The sequence below is a fragment of the Tribolium castaneum genome, chromosome 2, assembly GCF_031307605.1.
Source record: "Tribolium castaneum strain GA2 chromosome 2, icTriCast1.1, whole genome shotgun sequence".
Taxonomy (NCBI): Eukaryota; Metazoa; Arthropoda; class Insecta; order Coleoptera; family Tenebrionidae; genus Tribolium; species Tribolium castaneum.
The window spans coordinates 16,501,869-16,524,604 of NC_087395.1; the positions used below are offsets into that span (position 1 = coordinate 16,501,869).

A 22,736-nucleotide genomic window follows, 5' to 3' on the forward strand; every position below is an offset into this window, starting at 1 on the left:
GACTCCCCGGATCGAAAGCTCGGGCGGACGGACGACTCGAGAGATTTGGAAAAAGTGCATGTGCATGGCGGTAGCTCGGTCCGAATTGGATGCATGCTGCGCATCGCGTTTTATTTACTGAGTTTTCAAGATCAAGACTATAAGGAACAAGGATTTGAAATAGAGCCAAACACAAGCAGTTTGTAAGATGTTAACTGCTGTAAACGAGAAAAATTATCACAATGCAAGAAAATTGAAAAACGGGTGTTTTTATTTGATTTAATAAAAGATTCAATTCATAAATAGACAATGGCAACTGGTTGCCTTCGTTAGATTACCATCGAGACGTCTACTGCAGTAAGCGAATAATTTTGCTAAAACTGAAAATATTTGTTTTGGCAAAAACGCTTAAACAGATCAATTACAGTTATTTTAAAAAAATACAACAGTTTTCAATCATTGTCTTACTCGATCAATTTATTGAAATGAAAAATTTTCGTTAAAAATAAGTTTTATTTCACCGAAATGTATACAGAGTGATTAAAAAACGTAGGGTCAGCTTTCAAATGGTGATAAAAGACAGCTATGCATAAAAATGAGTTCAGATTTTTTACAAGCAACTTGGTTTTTAATTTTTTTCGTGCCTGTCTTAATTGTTGCTTCTTTGTTTCCAATGTCGGATTTAATATATTGTCGAATGTGCTAGATCTCTTTAATGTGGCAAGGTATTCCATTTTCGCTAACTAAATTCAAGAAAAAAATAATCTCAAGTGTCAAAAACTTAACTCAAATATTTCACCCTTAAAAAACTATGCGGTATTTGCGAATTTCACGCATCCCTTTTAACATGTAGCAGTAAATGCATTATTATGAATAGTTTTAGCTTAAATCGTTTTAGTAAAATATTTGTATTAACGGAGAAAATTTTTGTAGTTTTCTAAAATTTTGAGTCCAGCTCTGCCTTCAATGAGCACTTTAAACCAGATTTTCAAAAATTTTACTTTCTTTGTTATTTTTTAATAGTCTGCGGAGTCTGAATTTGATTTCTTGTCAATTTAAAAATTTGAACAGGGCAGGCTTCAAAAATTTTTAAAAGATGATGTCATTGTATCTTTGTTATCATCTCGGTTATTATCAATATTTTACTAAGGTGTTTTAAGCTAGAAACTCTTAAGAACAACCTGATAAAAGGAACGCCTCAATTCGCAACACGCTATATCTGTGAAAAAAGGCTCAAGGAATTTTTTGTCGTAAGAACTTTGAGCTGAGTTAGATGATTTTTATCACTATCCCAGTGATGGTACGAGACCTTTGGATATAAAATTTTGTTCTTCAACATTGTCAAAATTTACGGTTCTTCATCTCAATTCGAAACGTCAGATCATTTTTAACATTTTTAATTCGACGAATAAAATGTTGTATTCAACTCGTGGATGATAAAACGAGTGGTTTAACATTCCACTCGTGAAATAAAGCGTCTGATTTAAACTCAAACTCGTTAAATAAAAAACTGTTAACTTCAAATCAAAAATGATTACATATTTGAGTTAATAATTATCAAAAAAGTTTTATTTATAAAAGGTATCTCAAATTTTAATTTATATGCTTTTATTTATATTCATATAAAAAAATACTTAAAGGCATCGGCAGTTTAGGGGACAACTCAATCTTAAGGGGATTCTTTTATTTAGACAAAGTCACAATTTATGTCTTATTCTGTTGTAAAATTTTCATATAAAAATAATTAACGTGTAAACTCCAAATTTTAATATCATACTTACAACACCTTAAACTATTGCTGCTTGAATATTTGAATATTTTCTTTGTAACAATAAATATCCACTTAAAGGTAAAAATATTATTACAAAGATGAGCAGTTTTGTCTGTATTTTCAGTGTTTCACTTTTTGTTCATGGGATTTTGGTCGTTTTGAGTTGTATCATATATTTTTCTCATAAATATATCGAATAGGTATTAGGTAAGTCGCATTATTCCGACAAAAAACCTGCTAATTGTGGTCAATTTGTCGTGTGTAAAAATCCCTTTAAATAATAATAATTGTGCTAAAAATTCTTATCACACAAGATAGTGAGTGTTTTAATACTCAAGTTAGGTATTTCCAGAGCATTTTGACCATTTTAGGTTCAAATAGTTTACTTCATTAATATTTAACGAATGTCTCTGTGAAACTCAAGCCAAAATTTTGAAGAGAAACGAGATTAATTTTTGGATTTTCTAGAAATGCGAAAAATTTCGAAACGTGTGTCAGGTTTTTGGGTGTTCAGAAAGTTGTATGGTGACTGATGACACTGATGACTGTTGAGAAGCGGTTATAACGTCACGATTTCTGATTTTTGTAGCGATTATCACCCTCATTTTTCCTCACAGGAAATTTTTAAACAAACCAACTCACATGATAATAAACGATACTGATATTTTTAATTTCCGTTAAAACATAAAATAGGTAACACAACATCTTTTATTATTTTAGCAAGCATCTTTTAACGAAAATAAATAACAAACAAATCACTCGTGTTTTAAAAGATTGTCCATAATTTTCCGCTTATTCGATTTTGAGTCATTAATTTCGCGTGCCACATTTTCGTGCGAATTATTGGCGCAAGAGGTAAAGTAAGAATGCAAAATGCATTTATCCCGCGGATGCAATATCCGCATAACATCACAGACGATGCTTTAACCTAGATAACTTTTATAGACTTGGGTGCAGCCGATCGGTTTTATTTAGGTAAAACAATGTGCCATTTCCAACGACGCATTTGTAATTTATCGCGTGCCAACGATATCGAAAAAATGCTATCGCGCTAAACAATTTGTTTATTCATGTTTTTATACCTGATATTATGCGATATCTAATGAATCAGCAGAAATGAACGCGACTTCAACACTACTACCTCCATACAAATCGAGAAAAACACAGGAAACATGCTCATGCTTCTGAAGGTTCTGTACAACTAGAATCGGTGTCAAAAGGCGTTTTTATGTTTCGATGAAATCGATTGCAGTCTAGATTGAAACACTTAACTTCCGACAATAATGCAATTTTAATATTGCACAGGTTTTTGTATTAATAGAAAGTCTTGCTGGAAATCAATTTGGACAAAACGTCAAATTGTTTTAATTTCAATATTCCGCCAATCGATTGTGAATCCACATTCAAAATTACAGGATTTGAGTTTTAAAACGAGTGAATTGTGTAAAATTTTGTTAAAAATCCAAACGTGAGGACTTTGCTTTCAATTATAAAAACACAAGTCGCCAAATAACGTTTCAGTATGATTGTATAAAATCGGAAAATTGGCGAAAAACTTGTAATCACACGGGCACCTAATTAAGCGAACACGCGTAACATTTTTGATTTGACACATTTCCGAAGCGAAAAGTCTGTTTATGAATAAAACTAGGGGATTTGAAATAAATTCAAAGCATTATTATTAGCTCCGTAAATAGACTGAATGAATGATTAATAAACGAAAAATGTATTTATTGATAACCAACTTTTGAAATTGTCCGAATGGATAATAATTCATAATCCACGTTTCGAAAATTATTCCAATATAGTTCACAAATTGTATAATTTAATAAAAATCAATAACTAATTAAATGTTTTCAGTATTTGAAGCCCAACTAAATACCCTATTTTGAAACGTAATAAAATCAACCTTTGCTTCAGGCAATTTTGGACAGTCATTGACTGGTATTATCATGAGTTAACATAGAAAAGAAATTGCTTCAACGGTTATTATAAGTGAAATTAAAAGCAATTCATTTAAATACCTGCCACTCTCAAATACAGGGCGGAGAACTATGTTTTGACGACCGCCAAAAAATTAAGTGAATAAAAATAAAGCTTCCTCGTAGAATTTACATGATTCATAAGATTTACACCCTATATATTTTTGGAATGGAATCTTTGTAAAAAAATAATGTAACTTTATATAAACTATTATCGATTATCTTTTTTCGTTTTGGAATTATTCAACTTTTCGTTATGAAAAAGACCATTTTTTGAAAAATCGCTGCAAAGTCGCCAATGAATATTTTCTAGCAAATTTGCAATAAAAAAATTCAGAATACCTTGCAGTTTTATCAAACAGACGACTTTTAGTTAAAGCACGCAGATAATATACAGAGTGTGCCAAAACGCAAAAAGTTGAATAACTCATTTTTTCAAATGGAACACCCTGTATTTTTTTCATGTATCGATAGCATTTTTAATAAGCTTTCTAACGGTATGGGGTTTACATAGCAAATTTAAATTGTTTTTCGAGATTTTTCAAAAAAAAAAATTATTACAAAAAAATTTGTTCTCCTAGAATCTGATAAGTCAAATGGTAATTTATTTTTTGATATCTACAAATGTGACTAATTACATTAGAAATCTAATTATTGCTTGATACATAAATAAATTTTGCTTATCAAGAATTAATAATAAAATAAATAAAAGAAAGAAAAAATTTAAAAAAAAAACAAATTTTAAATATTTTTCGAGATTTTTCAAAAAAATTATTTTATTACAAAAAAATGTATTTATTGATAAGCAACTTTTGAAATAGTTCGAATGGATAATAATTCATAATCAGGTTTCGAAAATTATTCCAATATAGTTCACAAATTGTATAATTTAATAAAAATTTAATAATTCAAATAGCCTATTTTGAAACGTAATAAAATCAACCTTTGCTTCAGGCAATTTTGGACAGTCATTTCGAAACATTAAATTCCCACTGCTGACTGGTATTATCATGAGTTAACATAGAAAAGAAATTGCTTCAGCGGTTATTATGACGTGAAATTAAAAGCAATTCATTTAAATACCTGCCACTCTCAAATACAGGGCGGAGAACTATGTTTTGACGGCCGCCAAAAAATTAAGTGAATAAAAATAAAGCTTCCTCGTAGAATTTACATGATTCATAAGATTTACACCCTATATATTTTTGCATAATTGGAATCTTTGTAAAAAATAATGTAACTTTATTATGGGTCTATATTTTTTCGTTTTGGAATTATTCAACTTTTCGTTATAAAAAGACCATTTTTTGAAAAATCGCTGCAAAGTCGCCTATGAATATTTTCTGGCAAATTTGCAATAAAAAAATTCAGAATACCTTGTAGTTTTATCAAACAGGCGACTTTTAGTTAAAGCACGCAAATAATATACAGAGTGTGCCAAAACGCAAAAAGTTGAATAACTCATTTTTTCAAATGGAACACTGTATTTTTTTCATGCATCATAGCATTTTTGATAAGCTTTCTAACGGTATGGGGTTTACATAGCAAATTTAAAATATTTTTCAAGATTTTTCAAAAAAATTATCTTATTACAAAAAAATGTATTTATTGATAACCAACTTTTGAAATAGTTCGAATGGATAATAATTCATAATCGAAAATTATTCCAATATAGTTCACAAATTGTATAATTTAATAAAAATTTAATAATTCAAATAGCCTATTTTGAAACGTAATAAAATCAACCTTTGCTTCAGGCAATTTTGGACAGTCATTTCGAACATTAGATTCCCACTGGTGACTGGTATTATCATGAGTGAACATAGAAAAGATGACTCACAATTTAAATTAAGGCCGTTAATTCTGAAAATTGTCACATCACCTCACAATCAGAATACCAATAAGTTCGAATCTTTGAAAGGCAATTGCGTGTCCACTACACTTTCAACACAAGCTACAATAATAGCACACGAAATAACAAAATGAAACAGTCTCATCCGAGTTTCTTTTTGGCGAAACTAATGGATTTACGTTTACATCAAGTCAAGCCCGATTTTGCAAATATTTACTTGACAAAGATTTGAATCCGAATTAATTCGTCTTAGGTTTACTCGCGCTTTTAGAGTATTTGATCTGCGTTTGTAATCAGGTGGAGCGATTTTTCGTACGCTATGACACCCCACTTATTTAGTGGCTAGTAAAGAATTTTTACAATTTAAAAACCGATCCCTTGAAGTAATGAGGTCATAAATGAGCCGGAATATCGGTATTACACTACTTTTATTGGCCTGAAAATAAACGAAATAACTGCTTTGGGACAATAAGTTCCGGTTATTAGAACTGGCGATATTAAGCTCACTTATCAGAAACGAAGCGAAGTAATTGTGAAAAAGGTTTATCTAAAACAAGGCTTTGCCAATAAAGTAATGGCAATGGCGTTGCGTATTAGGTGTAATTTATTGGTTAGTGTCGAAACACACGTATTAATGAGCATTGGTGACCGACGTGATAAAATGGCTAATTACCAGAATAATTGAATTATGAATATTATTAAAGTAGATGGCTTTTCGATTCGGGTGAAATTTATCCTCGTAACAACGCCGGCTGAAGAGCCAGGATTATGGCAAGGACATTATGCATGTAAATAGGCAGAAATATCCAGAAACCATACATAATTTGCGATTTGGTCGAGCAGTGAAACATTTCCATTATGCATGCAGGTCTTGTAACATAAATAACAATAGAAACTGTCGTTATTTATTCAGTGATCAAAGCGCATGCAAAAATCTAATGAGTCAAAAGGTCCTTTGATTGTTTCCGATTTCGCCACAGTCAGGCCATGACGAACTGCATTGACTTACTTATGAAAATCGCGCTAGTAATTAGTTCGTCCAACTCAGTCACAACACATTGTTTGCATATGCATGTATCCAAGTTCAAATTCCTTCTGTAATCTCTTTTAATGACTGGGATAGAACGGAATTTGTAAAATCAATAAGCCACTATCGCGCTTTGATAACGTTGTTGCTTCGCATTGTCGGAGTAGCGTAATAGCCCTGAGAACGGCGACGAGACTTCTATCAGTTTCGAGCAATTCTTGCGCTAAACAGCTACAACGATAATTCGCTGGAGATTGTGAATGCACTAGTCGACCGTGAAAATCACAAAGACGTTTTGCATTCTTTAATCACGGGTTTCGTGTAAACACGACAGAAATATTCAATTTCAGAAACAATCATCGCTCTCTGACATCCGGTATATCCGAACGGAAGGAATGACAATACGTGACTTTGTAATCAAAGTTCACATCTTCGGAAAGTACGTGAAACCTATCAAAATTCTGCTCCGATAAAGTGTCATACATTTTTCAATCCCGCGAACTAAACTAACCTTATTGTCCCGTTTTACGGCTCGGAATAATTGAGGAAAATGCGGTTTTCTAAAAATAATTGTTTAAAGTTTGTTTCAAAAGATTAGGATAATTTGGTACGTTTTACGTAATAATATCAGGCAAACACTGCTTATACAAAGAAAATTATATCGTGGGTTTCGTTAATTGCTTAAACAATGTCTTTTTCTATCAACAAACTAGCCGGTTCATATTCAAATAGAAAAGACTCCAAAACAAGTAGCTAAACATTTTTTCAGTGAAGTTGAAGCTTGTGTGATGTTTTTTTTCACACAACACAATAGAATACTAGTGTGCGAACATGTCATTGTATCAGATTTACAAATTACATTGTACGTATGCTGTCTGTTAATAACTTAAGTATTGTGTTGTTGTATACCGCCATGACATTTTAAAATTTTAAATAACTAGGTAACGCAACAAGAAACACAGGGAGGGTGGAGTAATTGAGCACATCTGTTTGTCTCATTTGTTTCGAATTAATTGCTTCAGCGGTTATTATGACGTGAAATTAAAAGCAATTCATTTAAATACCTGCCACTTTCAAATACAGGGCGGGGAACTATATTTTGACAGCCGCCAAAAAATTAAGTGAATAAAAATAAAGCTTCCTCGTAGAATTTACATGATTCATAAAATTTACACCCTATATATTTTTGCATAATTGGAATTTTTGTAAAAAATAATGTAACTTCATTGTGGGTCTATATTTTTTCGTTTTGGAATTTTTTAACTTTTCTTTGTAACAAAGACCAATTTTTGAAAAATCGCTGGAAAGTCGCCAATGAATATTTTCTGGCAAAATTGCAATAAAAAAATTCAGAATACCTTGTAGTTTTATCAAATAAACGACTTTTAGTTAAAGCACGCAAATAATATACAGAGTGTGCCAAAACGCAAAAAGTTGAATAACTCGTTTTTTCAAATGGAACACCCTGTATTTTTTTCATGTATCGATAGCATTTTCAATAAGCTTTCTAACGGTATGGGGTTTACATAGCAAATTTAAATTGTTTTTCGAGATTTTTCAAAAAAAATTTATTACAAAAAAATTTGTTCTCCTAGAACCTGATAAGTAAAATGGTAATTTATTTTTTGATATCTACAAATGTGACTAATTACATTAGAAATCTAATTATTGCTTGATACATAGATAAATTTTGCTCATCAAGAATTAATAATAAAATAAATAAAAGAAGGAAAAAATTTTCCTCAACACTAAGAAATATTTCAAATTTTTGGAAAATATTCATAGGCGACTTTGCAGTGATTATTCAAAAACTGTTCTTTATTATAAGGAAAAGTTGAATAATTCCGAAACAAAAAGAGATAGACCCATAATAGTTTATATAAAGTTACATATTTTTTTGCGTAGAATCTAATTATGCAAAAATATATTAGGTGTTCTATTTAAAAAAATTTAACTTTAGTTCACCACCCTATATACAACACCCTGTGTACAATAAAAATATTTTTAATTTGTGGATTTTAAGACGATCTATCAGACAGTGAAAACGGCATAGTAATATCTCAAAAAATAAAAAAGTTATAGACCGATAACGCACTCCAGGATGTATTTTTACATACAATGTGTTCAAAAATGGTTGTTTATCAAGGTAATTATGGAATTCCAATTTGATGTGCCGCTTTGGCTAAGTGACTTTTATTGCAGTTTCTCTTTTAATTATTTTAATTAGATTTGTACTCACTTTTTTTGACTTTATTTTTGTTGTTTGGGTTGGAAGGCTTTGCATTATTTTGACGGCATTCACAATTTAAATTAAGCGGCAAATTACGTTCAAATTTCATTGGTGACTTGATGAACAACCATTTTTGAACACAGTGTACAATTAAACAAAATAAAATGTGATACGTTGGTAGTTTATTTTAGATTTGTAGGGCAAATGTTCCAACCATATCTATTAAAAAAATAACAAGGTAACAGTGCTGTTTTGCAGTTTTAAAGCAATTAGTGCAGCCTTTAATCTAATTGAATTAAAGATTAAAGCCATACAAGAGCATGTTTGTGTCCGTATTGCGTAAATCTTTTTAATTAGAACAAAGTAATGCTTTTTGCGCGCCACAAAAGAAAAATTTAATCTTTTAGCGCTGCCTCTTTCATCCATTAATCAAAAATCAAAATATGATCTTCCATTAATTCTCTTACGCACTCGCAGCATCTCTTTATCTGTTCGATTTTGGAGCGTGTTTTAAAAGTGATGTATCACACACACCATGTGTTCCATTTAAATTTCCTCGGGGGCGGTTATCCGAAACTTCCGTCACACAATCCGCCCCTCGAAGCAATTTACTTTTCGCCCTTTCCGCCGCCACGCCGCCACCGCTCGTCATTATCATCATCAGCACGAGTATCGGAAACGTCGCGAAATGATACAGGTGTGTGTATGTTTGTGCAGCGTGTGCAATCAATCAAATCAACTTACCGTTTCTATTCTCGCTGTCGGCGGGCTTCATCTGGATGGGATGATGCATCTGCAACAGACAGAATATCATGAGTTAAGTGTCAGCACGGGGTGCTGCATGCGGAGCAGGGAGCTAATGGGCCGTCGCGGCGCCCCGTAAAACGGTGCATGTGCCGTCATCGACCCACATCCACCGATTTGCGATCAATTGATTTCGACCCTGACCAACAAGCCAAAGAAAAAACAATTCATCAGCCTTATACACGCGTGTAAAGCGCATTGTTTCAAATTCTTTGATGTGACGCCATAATTTACTAGAGTGATATTCCAAGCATTAGTGCTACGTCAATTTTTTGCTAATCCCATTAGGAAAAAAACCGATTAATTTACGTGAATTACTTGATATAACACGAGACCGAAAAAGAACTGAATTAGAGCAAGCCGTGCTATTTGTTAAAATAGAAACAGTAATTTTCAAAATTTTGTTTCATATACGTCCGTTGAAATGTGTAAAAAACAAATTGGGGTAGAAACCAGTGATATTACACTTCAAATTTGGGGAAAAATCAAATAAATTTGTCAAAAAATGTTTCCACCCTTCGTCAACTAACTGCGTTTAGAAATGGTTTAGACTGGCAGTCGTCGTCAATTCACTGTTTTTCTTGATATGAACTCCAAATTTTAAAAGAGATTTCTTTGTAAGTATAAGAATTTTACCTTTAAACTCTTCATCATAAACATTTTGTCCTTAACTTTAAGAAATGGTAACTATCGATGAAAGAGAGAGAAATTGAACCTTTCCTGCCAAGTTTTACGTTTATTATTAACAAGCATTTGGAAAAGTGGATTGTCTAAATAATGTTATGTACAAAATCTATGAGATTTTGGGAATTTGTCTAGGCATTTACAAAATACGTAGGTACTTGAACCCAAAATTGGATCTAATTTTTAGGAAAGTTGAACCTGTCGCTGCTTGGCCGCCTTTAGCGTCTACGTGAACTTTAGATTCTGTTTCAAATTATAAAGTTATTGGAATTCACAATTTTGTTACGTTTTCATACGAGAAGACTTTCAATATAATTTTTTGGGGAATTTAAAAAGACGACGGGAAATATGAAGTGTTCTTGATGGCCAATTTTTGGGACGAGATGTTTAACTAAAAATTGTGACTGAAAGAAAAGCATTTTTAGCATTAAAGTGTGTTTTAGGTTATGTATTTAATATTAAAATATATGTCGAAAAATTTCAGAAATGTGAACATTAATATTTGTAAGTATTCAATTATTTTCTTTTTTAAATAGTAATCCTAAAAATTTCTACGTTTCCTACGTCCCTGGTTAAATTTGACGTAAAATTATGTCATTTTATGCATTTGACAAAAATTAAAACCTTGAAATTATTTTCAACATAAACCTCTGACATAAGTTACTAACAAAAATTTTAATAAAAAAGGATGATAATAATAACACGTTTTCTGAATTAGAATCCACACAGATCGTTTTTTAATTTAATTTTAATTAAGTGACTTCATTGTGAAAAAGAAATTTTTACGAAAATTTTTGAAAAACTAAAATTGGGCTAATTTTGTGTTACGTGTTTTCGAGATGCGAGAAATGGAGATAATAGTTCCAAAAGTTAAGTTTTCGGTGTAGGAACTATTTTGTCTGGATTCGCTAAGTTTGAGGTCCATTTCTCAATTAAAAACATTTCGATTTTTTGTCAAAAAATTGTATACCATGAAAAATCATTTTTGTACGACATAAATAGCTTAAAATTGGTAAAACTTACATAGTTACTGATGTACTTTACTTTAGTTTTTTTTTTCCGTCGAAATTTTTGAAATAAAGGATTTTCTAACTCAAGAATCACACTCAAAATTTCCTAAAATTAGGACTTCGATACCGAATTTTTAGGAAGTTAAACTTTATGTCGGTGTCAAAAAAGGTTGTAAAAAATAGACATTAGGTATTAAAATTTGGTAATCTAGTTATTAATACAGCAGAAAAAATAAAAACATATTTTTTAATGCAATAAATTCCATTACGACACAAACAAAACAAAATATGTTTTGTAAAAAACATAAAATTCTTTACTACACAAAGAAAAAGCTATAAAGAAGTTAATTAATTGTTAAACTTAAATATTGTTCTAAATATTGCTGCTGTAAAATTAGTTCATTTTATTACTGTAATAATTTTTTAGGTTCATTTTCAAGAAAATGAACTCAATTTATGAAAATTTATAGACACTAGTACTAGTTCTCAAATCAGATACCAATTACCAATATTTTTTATTTTTTATATCCAGATTTTTTGTATAGTTTGTCACTACTAACCAATTTGTCCACAACTACTAGAGTACTTTTTACAAAAATTTACCCTTTAATTAAAGCGAATTCAACAGCTTGAACAAGTGACAGGTCTACTATTTCTAATTTTGTTATTAACTAAAATTTCCGGGAGAGAAAGTCATTTTTCAAAGTGGCTTGACCAAAATAATGCAGTGTAAAGACTTATGAATCTTCATCAGAATTAAAAGGTAGTTCAATCCTAAAAAATAATTTAAAATATACAACAATAAGAAACTGGAAAACTCAAATTATTAATACTGATAAAAAAATTGAAAAAATATCCTATTTTGAATTAGGAAGGTTGAACACAACTTTAGGACGTTTAAAACACATTTGGAATACATGCCAGTTTAGGAATTTAGGAAAAAAAATAAAAACGGTGTCAAATATTTACATTTTTAACGAAAATAAATTTATTCCGAATTTCAAAAAAGCTCTTAAAAATTGCGCAGTCTCTATTAATGACTAAATACCGAAAAATTCTTTTTTTAAATATGGTCAATATTTTCACGGTATTTGATAACAAAATTAATGGTTTATTTAAAATAATTCTAGCAACTTTCATAAGCATCGACAAAATTATTGAAATTAAAAAAAGTATCATTATTACCTACTTTTGTTCTTCTAATAACAAATAAAACTAAAAAAAAAAAGATTCTTTGAAACAAAAAAATAATGAAAGTATTGAAATAATTACTGGTTAACAAGGGTAGCTACCCCAAATTTTGTACACCAGATTTCCTCAAAATTTATTTCAGTGATTTCTTTCTGATTTCTCTGGTTTCGCCCTTAATTTTTTTTAAATGATTTTCCGTGATTTCCCCTAATTTCCCCGATTTTGTTCACCAATTTATGGATGTTTTTTAATCTCAATTTTCATAGCATTTGATTATTTATCAGTGTTTAAAAACAGTGTACGTCAAAGTATCAATTACGATTACGAGCTTAATTACGAGATAAATTTTTAAAATAGAGCCACCTTGAACAACACTTTTTAGGGTACTCTTGTAGCTGTAGTACCTCCTTTGTGAAAAATCTGACACGTTACATCACAACTTCTCTTTTTTCCTCACTTTTCTTTTGTCAACTCAAAACCAAAGCTTGCGTTTATTCGTTAAAAATGAAGAAAATCGCCTCGAATTTCCACACAATTCGAAAAAATCGAAAGCTTGTTAGCTGATTTATTTTGAATGTAAAAAAACCAAATATCCCGAGTTGGGTTAATCTTTCTTCGTGACATTAGTGTGCGCATGCTGTTCTTTTCAATTGCACCACCACTCAAATAAATGGAATATACACGGTTTGAGAAGATGAGATGAGTGGGGTAGGAGTTCTTCGAGGAAATAAATCTTTTCTGTGTATAAAACGCTTCCAAAAGACCTGTCGCTCCCCGGAATTTTATAATAATTCTTTTCCGGATTCTTAAAAATCTACTCCGGAAATAGATACTTGTACAGATAACTCATCTCTGCGAGAGAGTGAGGCGAATTTCTATGCAATAATGAACCGTAACGTAGAACGTTGCTAGTCGAAAATTCAGAGGGTCCAAGATCGTATTTTAAAATGATGTTATAAGAGAGTCGAGCCAAATTGTTGCTGCTTTAGGAAACCTTATCCCGGATTTAAGCTAAAGTGTATTTACCCGTTTTATTCAAGGCTTGTTTTAATTACACGAATAATATTGTATACAGCGTGTCCCTCTTGAGCGCACACAGAGGGTCTGTAATAACGTCCTGACATGGAGTGGTGCAAGCCGTGAGCATCGAAATCGGATTTTCGGCTCAATTATTGACGATCGGGCGGGATAAAGGGATGGGAGGGTGTTAGAGCTCGCATGCTAATGTCACGGATATGCAGGACTGCGTGCGTGTCTGTCTCCCATCCTGCCGACAATGGACTCTTGTTCTGCACAACAACTGTCAGGTGAGAGACAAGCACTCGATGTTAATCCGATGTGACGTGCAATTTGCGAGCCCTCCACGAGAAGGCACAAATCCCATATACCAGCAGGGCGAAATGTTCCTGGTGTTTGTCACACGGGACAATTGACAGGACACGGGAAGCGCACACAACGGTGATTAAATACTGCAACACGCAATTAATCAGCAATAGTACTATTAATCAATAATGCACGGCAAAATTCGACGGGCCTTGTTCAACGCTAATACATTTCAATGGCATTAACGATGGTTTTCCGCCGAAATTAGTCTTCAGCTTATCAATGCCAGAGACAATGACTCCAAATCCAATGGTCGCAGCTCAACAGTTAAATCTATTCAAGTGGATTGATTGATAAATGATGCGCTCGGATTCCGATTGAGGTCCGGACATTATCACTAATTCGGCAGACCTTTTCGACATGGATTATCATGACAAATTTCGACCATGACGTGCAAGAACACTTCATTTAGAACAAATTCGAACGTTTCAGCTCCTTCATTTAAAATTGCAATGAGATAATCCTAATTTGAGATAAACTAATTTGTTAATTTTTTATGGTTGAGATTATAATCACCCATTAACAAACGAGTTAATAAAATTTTTTCCTTCTTGTGGTGAAAAAAATTAAATTAATACCAAATCAAAACCAAATTCATCTGTTTCAATGCACCATCTTTAACTTCCATTCAACTTACACAGCTGTCCTTAAAATTTCCAGAGGATGCGAGAAAAACCGTGGAAATTCGTTAATACGTACATAGTAGTTATCGGTGATTCATCAATCATCAGTCATAATCTGATAAAGCGTAATATGTGAGACGTAATTTTTGCAGTTGTAAATTGTGACCAAAAACTGGCCGACGGGAGCCACGGAAACTTTACCTCAACGGACGCTTTTGGGTACAATATATTTATTCACTAAAGAGACTAAAAAGAGATAGGTAATAAATTTACTTACAACTCCCACAAAGCAAGAGTTGAATTTTTAAAAGTCAAAATCACAAAAAGAGTGTATTAATGAAAACGAGTTGAATACAACATTTTATCGTTTAAATTTGGCCCAACAATCTTACGTTTCGTATTGAGAAATGCCAGATAATTTTCAAAACTTCCTTATACAGGAGAAAATTTTGACAGCGTTGATGAATAAATACATTTTTAGACATAATCATTTATTATTATTATAATTAATGAAAGGTCAACGGAAAATTAAAATTAGGGACTAATTAAAGTCTCCCAGAAGTTTTTTTTTTATTTTCTTGTTCTGGTAACGACTTTTTAGGTAACTATTAGCCGTTTCAAAACTATAAAAACGTTGACGTCGCATTTTACGGAATTATTTTTTTTTGAATAAGACTGATAAAATTGTAAAATAGTTATTAATGATAAGATCTTTGATTAAAAATACAAATTACATGAGACATTAGCTAGTATGTTTTTGAAGTGCATAAATAATTTACAGCAGTTAATTTTAGGAGAAAATACGACGTTATTGGCGTTTTTATAGTTTTGAAACAACTGATATTATTAATTATAACTGCTCAAAACATTTACAGCATATATGCTTTCAATGAATTTCAGATCAAAATGTCCACACTGACCTATAATTCAGAAACTAAGTTGGCAACATTGAATCAGCAATAAGTAAAAGATGTAGGGAATAGGGACGTCAATTATAATATCTTCGGTCTGAAAGTATTATTTAATGTGCAAAATTTAATTTCAAAATCCTTGGTAATCCTTGACAATTTTGGGACTTTTGGGTGACAATTTTTTTTTCAAAAATTAATAACATGAAGAAATTTTTTAAAATAGGTAATGAGAACAACAGTTTTTTTTAAGCAATGCAGATATTAAACCAAAAACGGCCTTTTTTAAAAACAGACAATTTTTTCAAAATGTAATTCTAAACGTTTTATCGTTTTTGTGATATTCTAATTATGCCACCAGGAATGCAAAGCCTGTTACTAAACCGATTCAGAAGAAAGATTTTCCTTAACTGAGCAAATTATTTGTTTTTTTTTATTAATTCCTGTGTATGTGCTAAAAATCAAAAAGTTTTTGGGCAGTTTTTTGTGGAGCATTGTAAGTATAAAAGTCTGAGAAGTACTTTAGTTTCTACTATTTCTAGGATTACTCCATGTTGTCTTTTTAGGAAAAAGATTAGTTACGTTGTTTTAAAAGTTATAATTTTTTGTTAAGTAGACCAAATACAATGAGGATATCATTTAAAAGTTTAAGGGTCGGTTTACAGAGCATTTAATTCGCTATTAAATTTAAATATGCGATTAACTTGACATTTTTTGTCAATACAAAATAAATGGAAAATAATTCCGAATTTGTTTAACCCAGGATCAAATTTTAATGACGTTTCTATAAACCACACAATCACAAAACCAAAAAATAGAATCAACTCCTTATTGCAAAAACCGTTTCAGCTAGAATTCTGAAATTTTAAAGGAACTAATATCACTTAATAAAAACTACTTATTTTTTAATGGAAGCATGTGTCGGTCAAATGGGGCACAAGTTAATAGTTATTCATCCACAAGGTGAAATAAATGATCTGATTTACACGAAAACGAGTTGAATACAACATTTTATTCTTCGAATTAGACTCAACAAGGCTTAAAATTACTTTAAATCTGTTGAAAATAATCTGACGTTTTGTACTGAGAAATGCCAAATATTAGCTGTTTCAAAACTGTAAAAACGCCAACTTGGCATTTTCTCTTATAGTGGCGGTCAGCTCGATTTGCGTGTGCGTCATCAATTTCATTTTTTCATTACCAACACAAAGCTATAAAAAATTATCAAAAACAATGCAAATTTATACAGCTAAGGGCTATCTAAGGGTGGTATCCTTGAACATTAATTTACATGTGCACTTCGACAACACCGTCAAGTGTCACGAATTTGTCAAACTGACATTGACAGTAAATTATGGACGTCATCGCATGGTTGTCGAAAGTGTTATCGGTGTTAATCGCAAGTATTTTCTGTTCGTTTATTGTGTTTTGTGATTTGCGTTTCGTTAGGTTTTTGATTCTGCGTTTATTAGTTCTTGTTTTGTGAATCTGTATTTTTTGTAACAACTCATAATTTAAACACTTCGTAACCTCAAAACATATTTGATAGTTTGTCACCGCTATGCCCCTGCTATGTAAACGTAGTGACAGAAATGTCAGATGACGCACACGCAAACGGAGCTGAGCGCTACTATAGAATTAGCTATTATAAACTATTTATACACATATATAATACATATATAATAGCTAATGTAATTTATACTTTTCATAAGAGATCTATCTAATCATTAATAACTATTTTACATTTTTATCAACCTTATTTACAAAAATAATTTGGTAAAATGCAACGTTGGCGTTTTTATAGTTTTGAAACAGCTAACAGTGATCACAACTGTCTTACACAGGAAAAAAATCGGAAATTTTGACAGTGTCGAAAAATAAAAGTTTTCTGAATTAAATGAGATAATTATTTCAAAAATTCGTCGATCAAAATTTAAAAAAGTAGTATTTATTATTGAGTCGTAAATCTTTTGACTTGAAATTCAAAATTTATTAAAGGCTTTAATTTTGACCAAAAATGTTTACAGAATGCAGGTTTTTCTGTCATTATAAAAGTCAAAATGAAACCTGCATACATACAGTAGAATCTCAATTATCTAAACGCTATTTACAGATTATCCGGAACCAAAATAAATTTCGATTGACTATATTGACACCGTTTAAAATATAATTTTATCAGCAGACTCTGTTTTTATTTCAAATTGAGCTTTAAGATATAGTGGGAAAATTTGGGGACCGATTAACAAAACAGTATTCTCAAAAATAGTTTTCTTTAATGCTTTTTGAGTTCTGTACAAAATTTTAAACAACAAAAAAGTGAATAGCATAATTATGTAGTTGTAATGTGATTTGTAGTAGTAAATTAAAACAACCTCTGGGACCTTACTACAAATTTATATGTCGGTACCAATAGTCGTACATTCGTTCGTCAATAAAGTCATACACTTTGCGAGTAATGAACTTAATATAACGAATCAGCCAAAATTTCTCCTCCGGTATATAGAAATCGTAATCATCTTTCCGTTCCGCCCGTAATTTAATTAAGAAAAACGAAGTCCTACATTCCCCGAACTGTTTGAGTGATTAACGCCTCCTTTGTCGGCGTCTGTTTCAAGATCGAACGAGCACCGGTAATAGAGCAGGTGGTGCGTCGCGACGCACAATCGCTTTAAATCCCGCCCTTCTTCATCTTCCCGTCGACCTTATGTAGATTCCCGTGAACCACCCGCACACCCGAAATTAACGGAAAAACTCCGGAGCAAATCCACGCAAATTTAGAGCCGACCGAGCGCTTTTTTGTTTTCTCGTGTTCCGCGTCAGCAAAAGAAGAAGCGGAAGGCGGACACGGAACGTGTCTCGAATCGGAATCTGAATACAGGCGATGACAAATCCGAATCGATCGCCAGGACCGGACCGCGCACAAACGCCAAAGGAAAGGTAAATTTGGACGGCATTAATTAAAGTCAAACTTACCCCGTTTAAGGTTTTCACATTGTGTAAAGCGTCCTGCGCCTGAAGAGCTGCCTTTCTTGTAAAGAACGTCACGAAGCAACAACCTGAAATAACACCACCTAAAGTTAGTTTCATTGTTCTAATAACACAATGGGCTGTGTTATGCATAAAGATGACAGGGCTTGAAGCGTCTATCTTGCGCCTGTCAACAATAGCTGAGGCGTCTTAAACCACCTCACAAAATCTGCTTAACTCATTTTCGTTGCTTCTGCCAACACCCTGTACAAATATACGAACGCTAAATCCATTTGGTGAAAAATTAGTTAATTGAGAGTTTCGTTAACCGAGTTTTGGTTCAATCATCTGTCCTTGTATTTGGAAATAAAATTAACTAGACGCCCTCTGGTGACGACTTTTAAACTATGTCGAAAACAGTAACGAAATTTTCGTAATTCCATATTTAATTGACATCTAATAAATTGTTTAACAATTTTGCGTGTATAGTGTTAATTGCTTACATTAGAGAGAATCACTTTAAAAGTACGTGGTGGTAAATACTAGCTATGACTTTGGTTGTGCTATTTTTCGTGGTATAAAGTGTTTATTGATGGAATTTGAAAGTGGATAAAAAGTGAAAAAGATTTAAATTTTCAATACAAAGTGTTATCAAACAGTTGTCTAATTAAAGACTACGTATAGTAATGGATCACAGCGAACACAAAACTGGGCTCAAGAAATCAATAAATTAGTGAAGTTTGTAAATTTTAGGTTAGAATTTTTCCACTGATAAAATCATGAAATACTTCGATAAATCAACAAAACTACAATTAAGATTAACAACTGCTAATACACTTAAACGTAAATTATGCCAAAAGGTAGGCTTTTCAATGTCTGTAATAATTTTCCAATAAAGAAAGTGAACCAAAAAGTCATTCGTTATTCGTGTTTTCCTCGGCATCTCTAATTTGTCAACATTCGTTTCTTCCACCAAAGATACAATAGCCATTCCGCATTGGCAATGTAATAATTGTGAAGCCTCAAAATTCGTACAACGCTCAAAATATCCGAATAAACATTTTCCCGCCATTTATGGTTACTGTTTTCGACCTAGCTCAGTGGCGCCCCCAACGGTAACTTTGCTTCCGAATTATAGTTTTAAAATAAAACCATTTAATCCCGTCATAGGTGGAAATCCATTTGCAGGCATGAATACAGTCATTAATATTTAAGTTATCACTTTAGAACAGTTCATGTAACATTCTATATGGCTATAAAAGTGAACAATGTTGCACAATAACTGTTAAAATATGGATAAACACAGTAAATTACTTCACGATAAGTAATAAAAATGACGTTGCATGTTGTAAATGTTCAAAATTAACGTTAAACCGTAATTTTGTTGCATTTATCGCCGCATTACGCATTTTGCATGCCTTGAAACACCTCGCGCAAACACCCCAACAGATTGCTCCTTAGCCGGGATCTCAGCAAGTCGAAAAAAATTAATTCCTTGCTATTAATCATCACGCTTAAAGACAGGATCGTATAAATTAAATTACTGTCAAGTTTGGACGTATGCCAAGCTTTTAGAATTTATTGGATGCATAACGCTTTTTTATGGCGATTATCAGCCGAAATAAATCGCTTCGCACGTATTCAGCATAAATGCAAGAGTTGAATCCGCGGCCTTCGCCACTGCCAAAAGGGCTGTGATTTTTTGTCGCCGCCGCAGCGCCGCTTTAAAGTAATTAAACGCGGAACGTGCCCCGTTTCGTGCCACCTAAAGGCCACATTATCAGGACTTTGTTCGCGCCGGTCGAGTTCAGGCGTCAATGATTCTTCACGGCAGGGCCGTAACGAGCCGGAGTTGGTCCGGGGTTTTAATTTGACGCAAAGATGATGCGCACAGTGCTGATAAAAATCTCCGGTTGGATTTAATGAAAATGTCATCTGGTTATTTAGTGCGGCAAACGGCAACCGATAGGTCAATGGCTAAAGCACCATTTAAACGGAACAAAACACAACACTAATAATGCACCTGTTTGGAACACTATTAATAACATTTATCTGGGCAGGATGCAGAACACTCTGAACCTGGTCGGGTTGGTAATTTGTAGACTGGTGTTGCAATTGCGACACTTGCCAGTAACTGAAAAATTAGCAACACGACCGAGGTTTACGGCATGTTAGCCGTACAGATGGGATCGTTACGTTAAGTTATGTCACTGAAACATTTTTGGCACTTGCTGTGCAAACTAATTGCGAGATGCACTTATCCCACATTTTCACCACAAGCTAATTTTTTTTAAATCGAGACCCTCTAGTTTAATCCCAAACCATTGGTTCAGGAGTACGTTATCGTTTTTTCCAATGGAAGTGAAATACAAACAAGTACCGATAACTCTTTCGGGCGGACTGAACGCATTTTTATCTTTCAAGGCATATTTTGAGTCAACCACCAGTGGAAAACCCCATCATAATACACGAGTTTTTACTTAAAATTACTCACTTAACTGTTCCATCTGTGTCTGCTAATTGGAAAAACTAGTATACCAATAGAAATACACTATTCCCTGGACCATTTATTACTTTTAATAATTAGGTGACAATGATAGGAAGTGGAAACTGTAATTAATGTAAGATGAAAAAAAAAAGAATCAATTTTTAATTTTTGCTTATATTCAAATACGTGTAATTACTAGTGTAATGGTAGTGAATGAATTGAAGTGTTAATTAACACTAATTAATAAACACTAAATTATATTAGCATTTGGTTCATAATTGTGCTATGTTTGCACAAGTATTTGTTTTTTTAAGTTTGTTCGAGGTTTTGATTAAAGTTGAAAATAAGATAAATTGCAGACTTGAGGCTGTATTATCTTAAATTTTCTTAAACTTTGATTTTTCTTTCAAATTCCTGAAATTAGAAAAACAAGGAATATCCTTCAAAGAATCTATTGAAATCTGTTGAGCGTTTGATGGTGAAAAAGTTCAACGTTAAATCGGTGATTTTATAATTTGTATACAGGTGTTTCACATAACTTTACGAGGTCTGTGCCTAATGTACACACCCAAAAATAGTACAAAAGTCACAAAAGACTAGATACAAAAAATACAAATTCAATTATTTAATTTTTGGAAACCCATGACAGTAGTTGTTAGACTAATGAGTAATGACTGCTTCATTAATAGTGATAAATTTCTGTTTTCCATAAACAGCTATCACGTGTTATCTATCAAGGGACGGCATGAATATAACTCTAATCTATTTATTTTAATCACTAACTAACTGTAAACAAACTAGAGAAGACTATAGAAACTTTCAAAATTTGTAATCGAGTTTGTATCGAAATATGTATTGTTGGTGGTATTTTACAGGAGCAGGCCTCGTAACATTACGTGAAACACTCTGTATATCAAAAATTTGAAAATGTATTATTACTTTGAGTGATCTAGACATGGTCAGTTCCCATTAACTTCGGATTCAAAAACTCATATAGTTTTTTTTCTTAGAAAAAATAGCTTAAGTATGATAAAAATCAAGAAGCTACAGTAGAACCTTCCTTAATAGACGCCTCCGAGTAACGAACACCTTTTCACAACGGACATTTTTGTAGGAATGTAACAAAACTTTATTAAAATTTCCACCTCGCATTAGTGGACACCTCTCTACAACGGACAATTTTAGATTCTCCATCAGTATCCGTTGTTGAGAGGTTTTACATAGTTACGATTTATGACATATTACAAAACAAAATATTGTAAGTTTGACACTGCCTTGTGTATCTGTATCTTTGAATAACTAGTTTTTGTATCAACTAAAACAATATAAACTGATTTTATATTTTCACCTGAGGATGACCACTGTGTGGCTGAAACGTCGTTTTTCAAATAAACGTTTGGTGTGTCGGGTTTTTAAACTTTGTTTTAGCTAATTTCCACGCTTAGAATCCAACAAGAAGTAGTTTTTGTATGATTCTTTTAACGAAAATAATTGTGTATAACGAGTAGATACAATTTTTAATCGGTTCAATTTTCGATAGTCATTATAAAGTCGTTCTACTGTACTGTGTAGCGACTAGACATTTTAAAATGTGCTCTTAGCGCGAAAAATTTGGGTACCCCTGGTGTAGTCAGTTTCAAGTATCGGTTTCTTTAACTACATTAGACGTGGAGCCCAAAAATATAACATTCTTTTGGAAAAAAATTACAACTACCTTTAATTTGACTAGTTTTTCGTTTTTTTTATTGTTGTAGCGTTTTGCTTGTACACCAGTAAATTTTACATTAAACATTAACTGCTGTAAAACTCTATGGTGTACAAAAAAAACGTTGCTACA

The 22,736-nt window shown here is 32.3% G+C and overlaps 1 protein-coding gene across 8 annotated transcripts in view; it reads right to left on the reverse strand.

The window, feature by feature from the left end:
* Positions 1-22,736, reverse strand: part of LOC660275 (CUGBP Elav-like family member 1) — a 202,027-nt gene that overhangs the window by 16,882 nt on the left and 162,409 nt on the right. For all 8 annotated transcript variants that reach the window (XR_010333224.1, XR_010333223.1, XM_015983283.2 and 5 more), the window contains 2 exons: positions 18,418-18,500; positions 9,586-9,634 (listed from right to left, as the gene is read on the reverse strand). Coding sequence is in view for 6 of the 8 variants with exons in the window: in XM_015983283.2 (XP_015838769.1) it covers positions 9,586-9,634; positions 18,418-18,500 (132 nt within the window). In the remaining 2 variants the exon portion in view is untranslated. The remainder of the gene's footprint in view (positions 1-9,585; positions 9,635-18,417; positions 18,501-22,736) is intronic.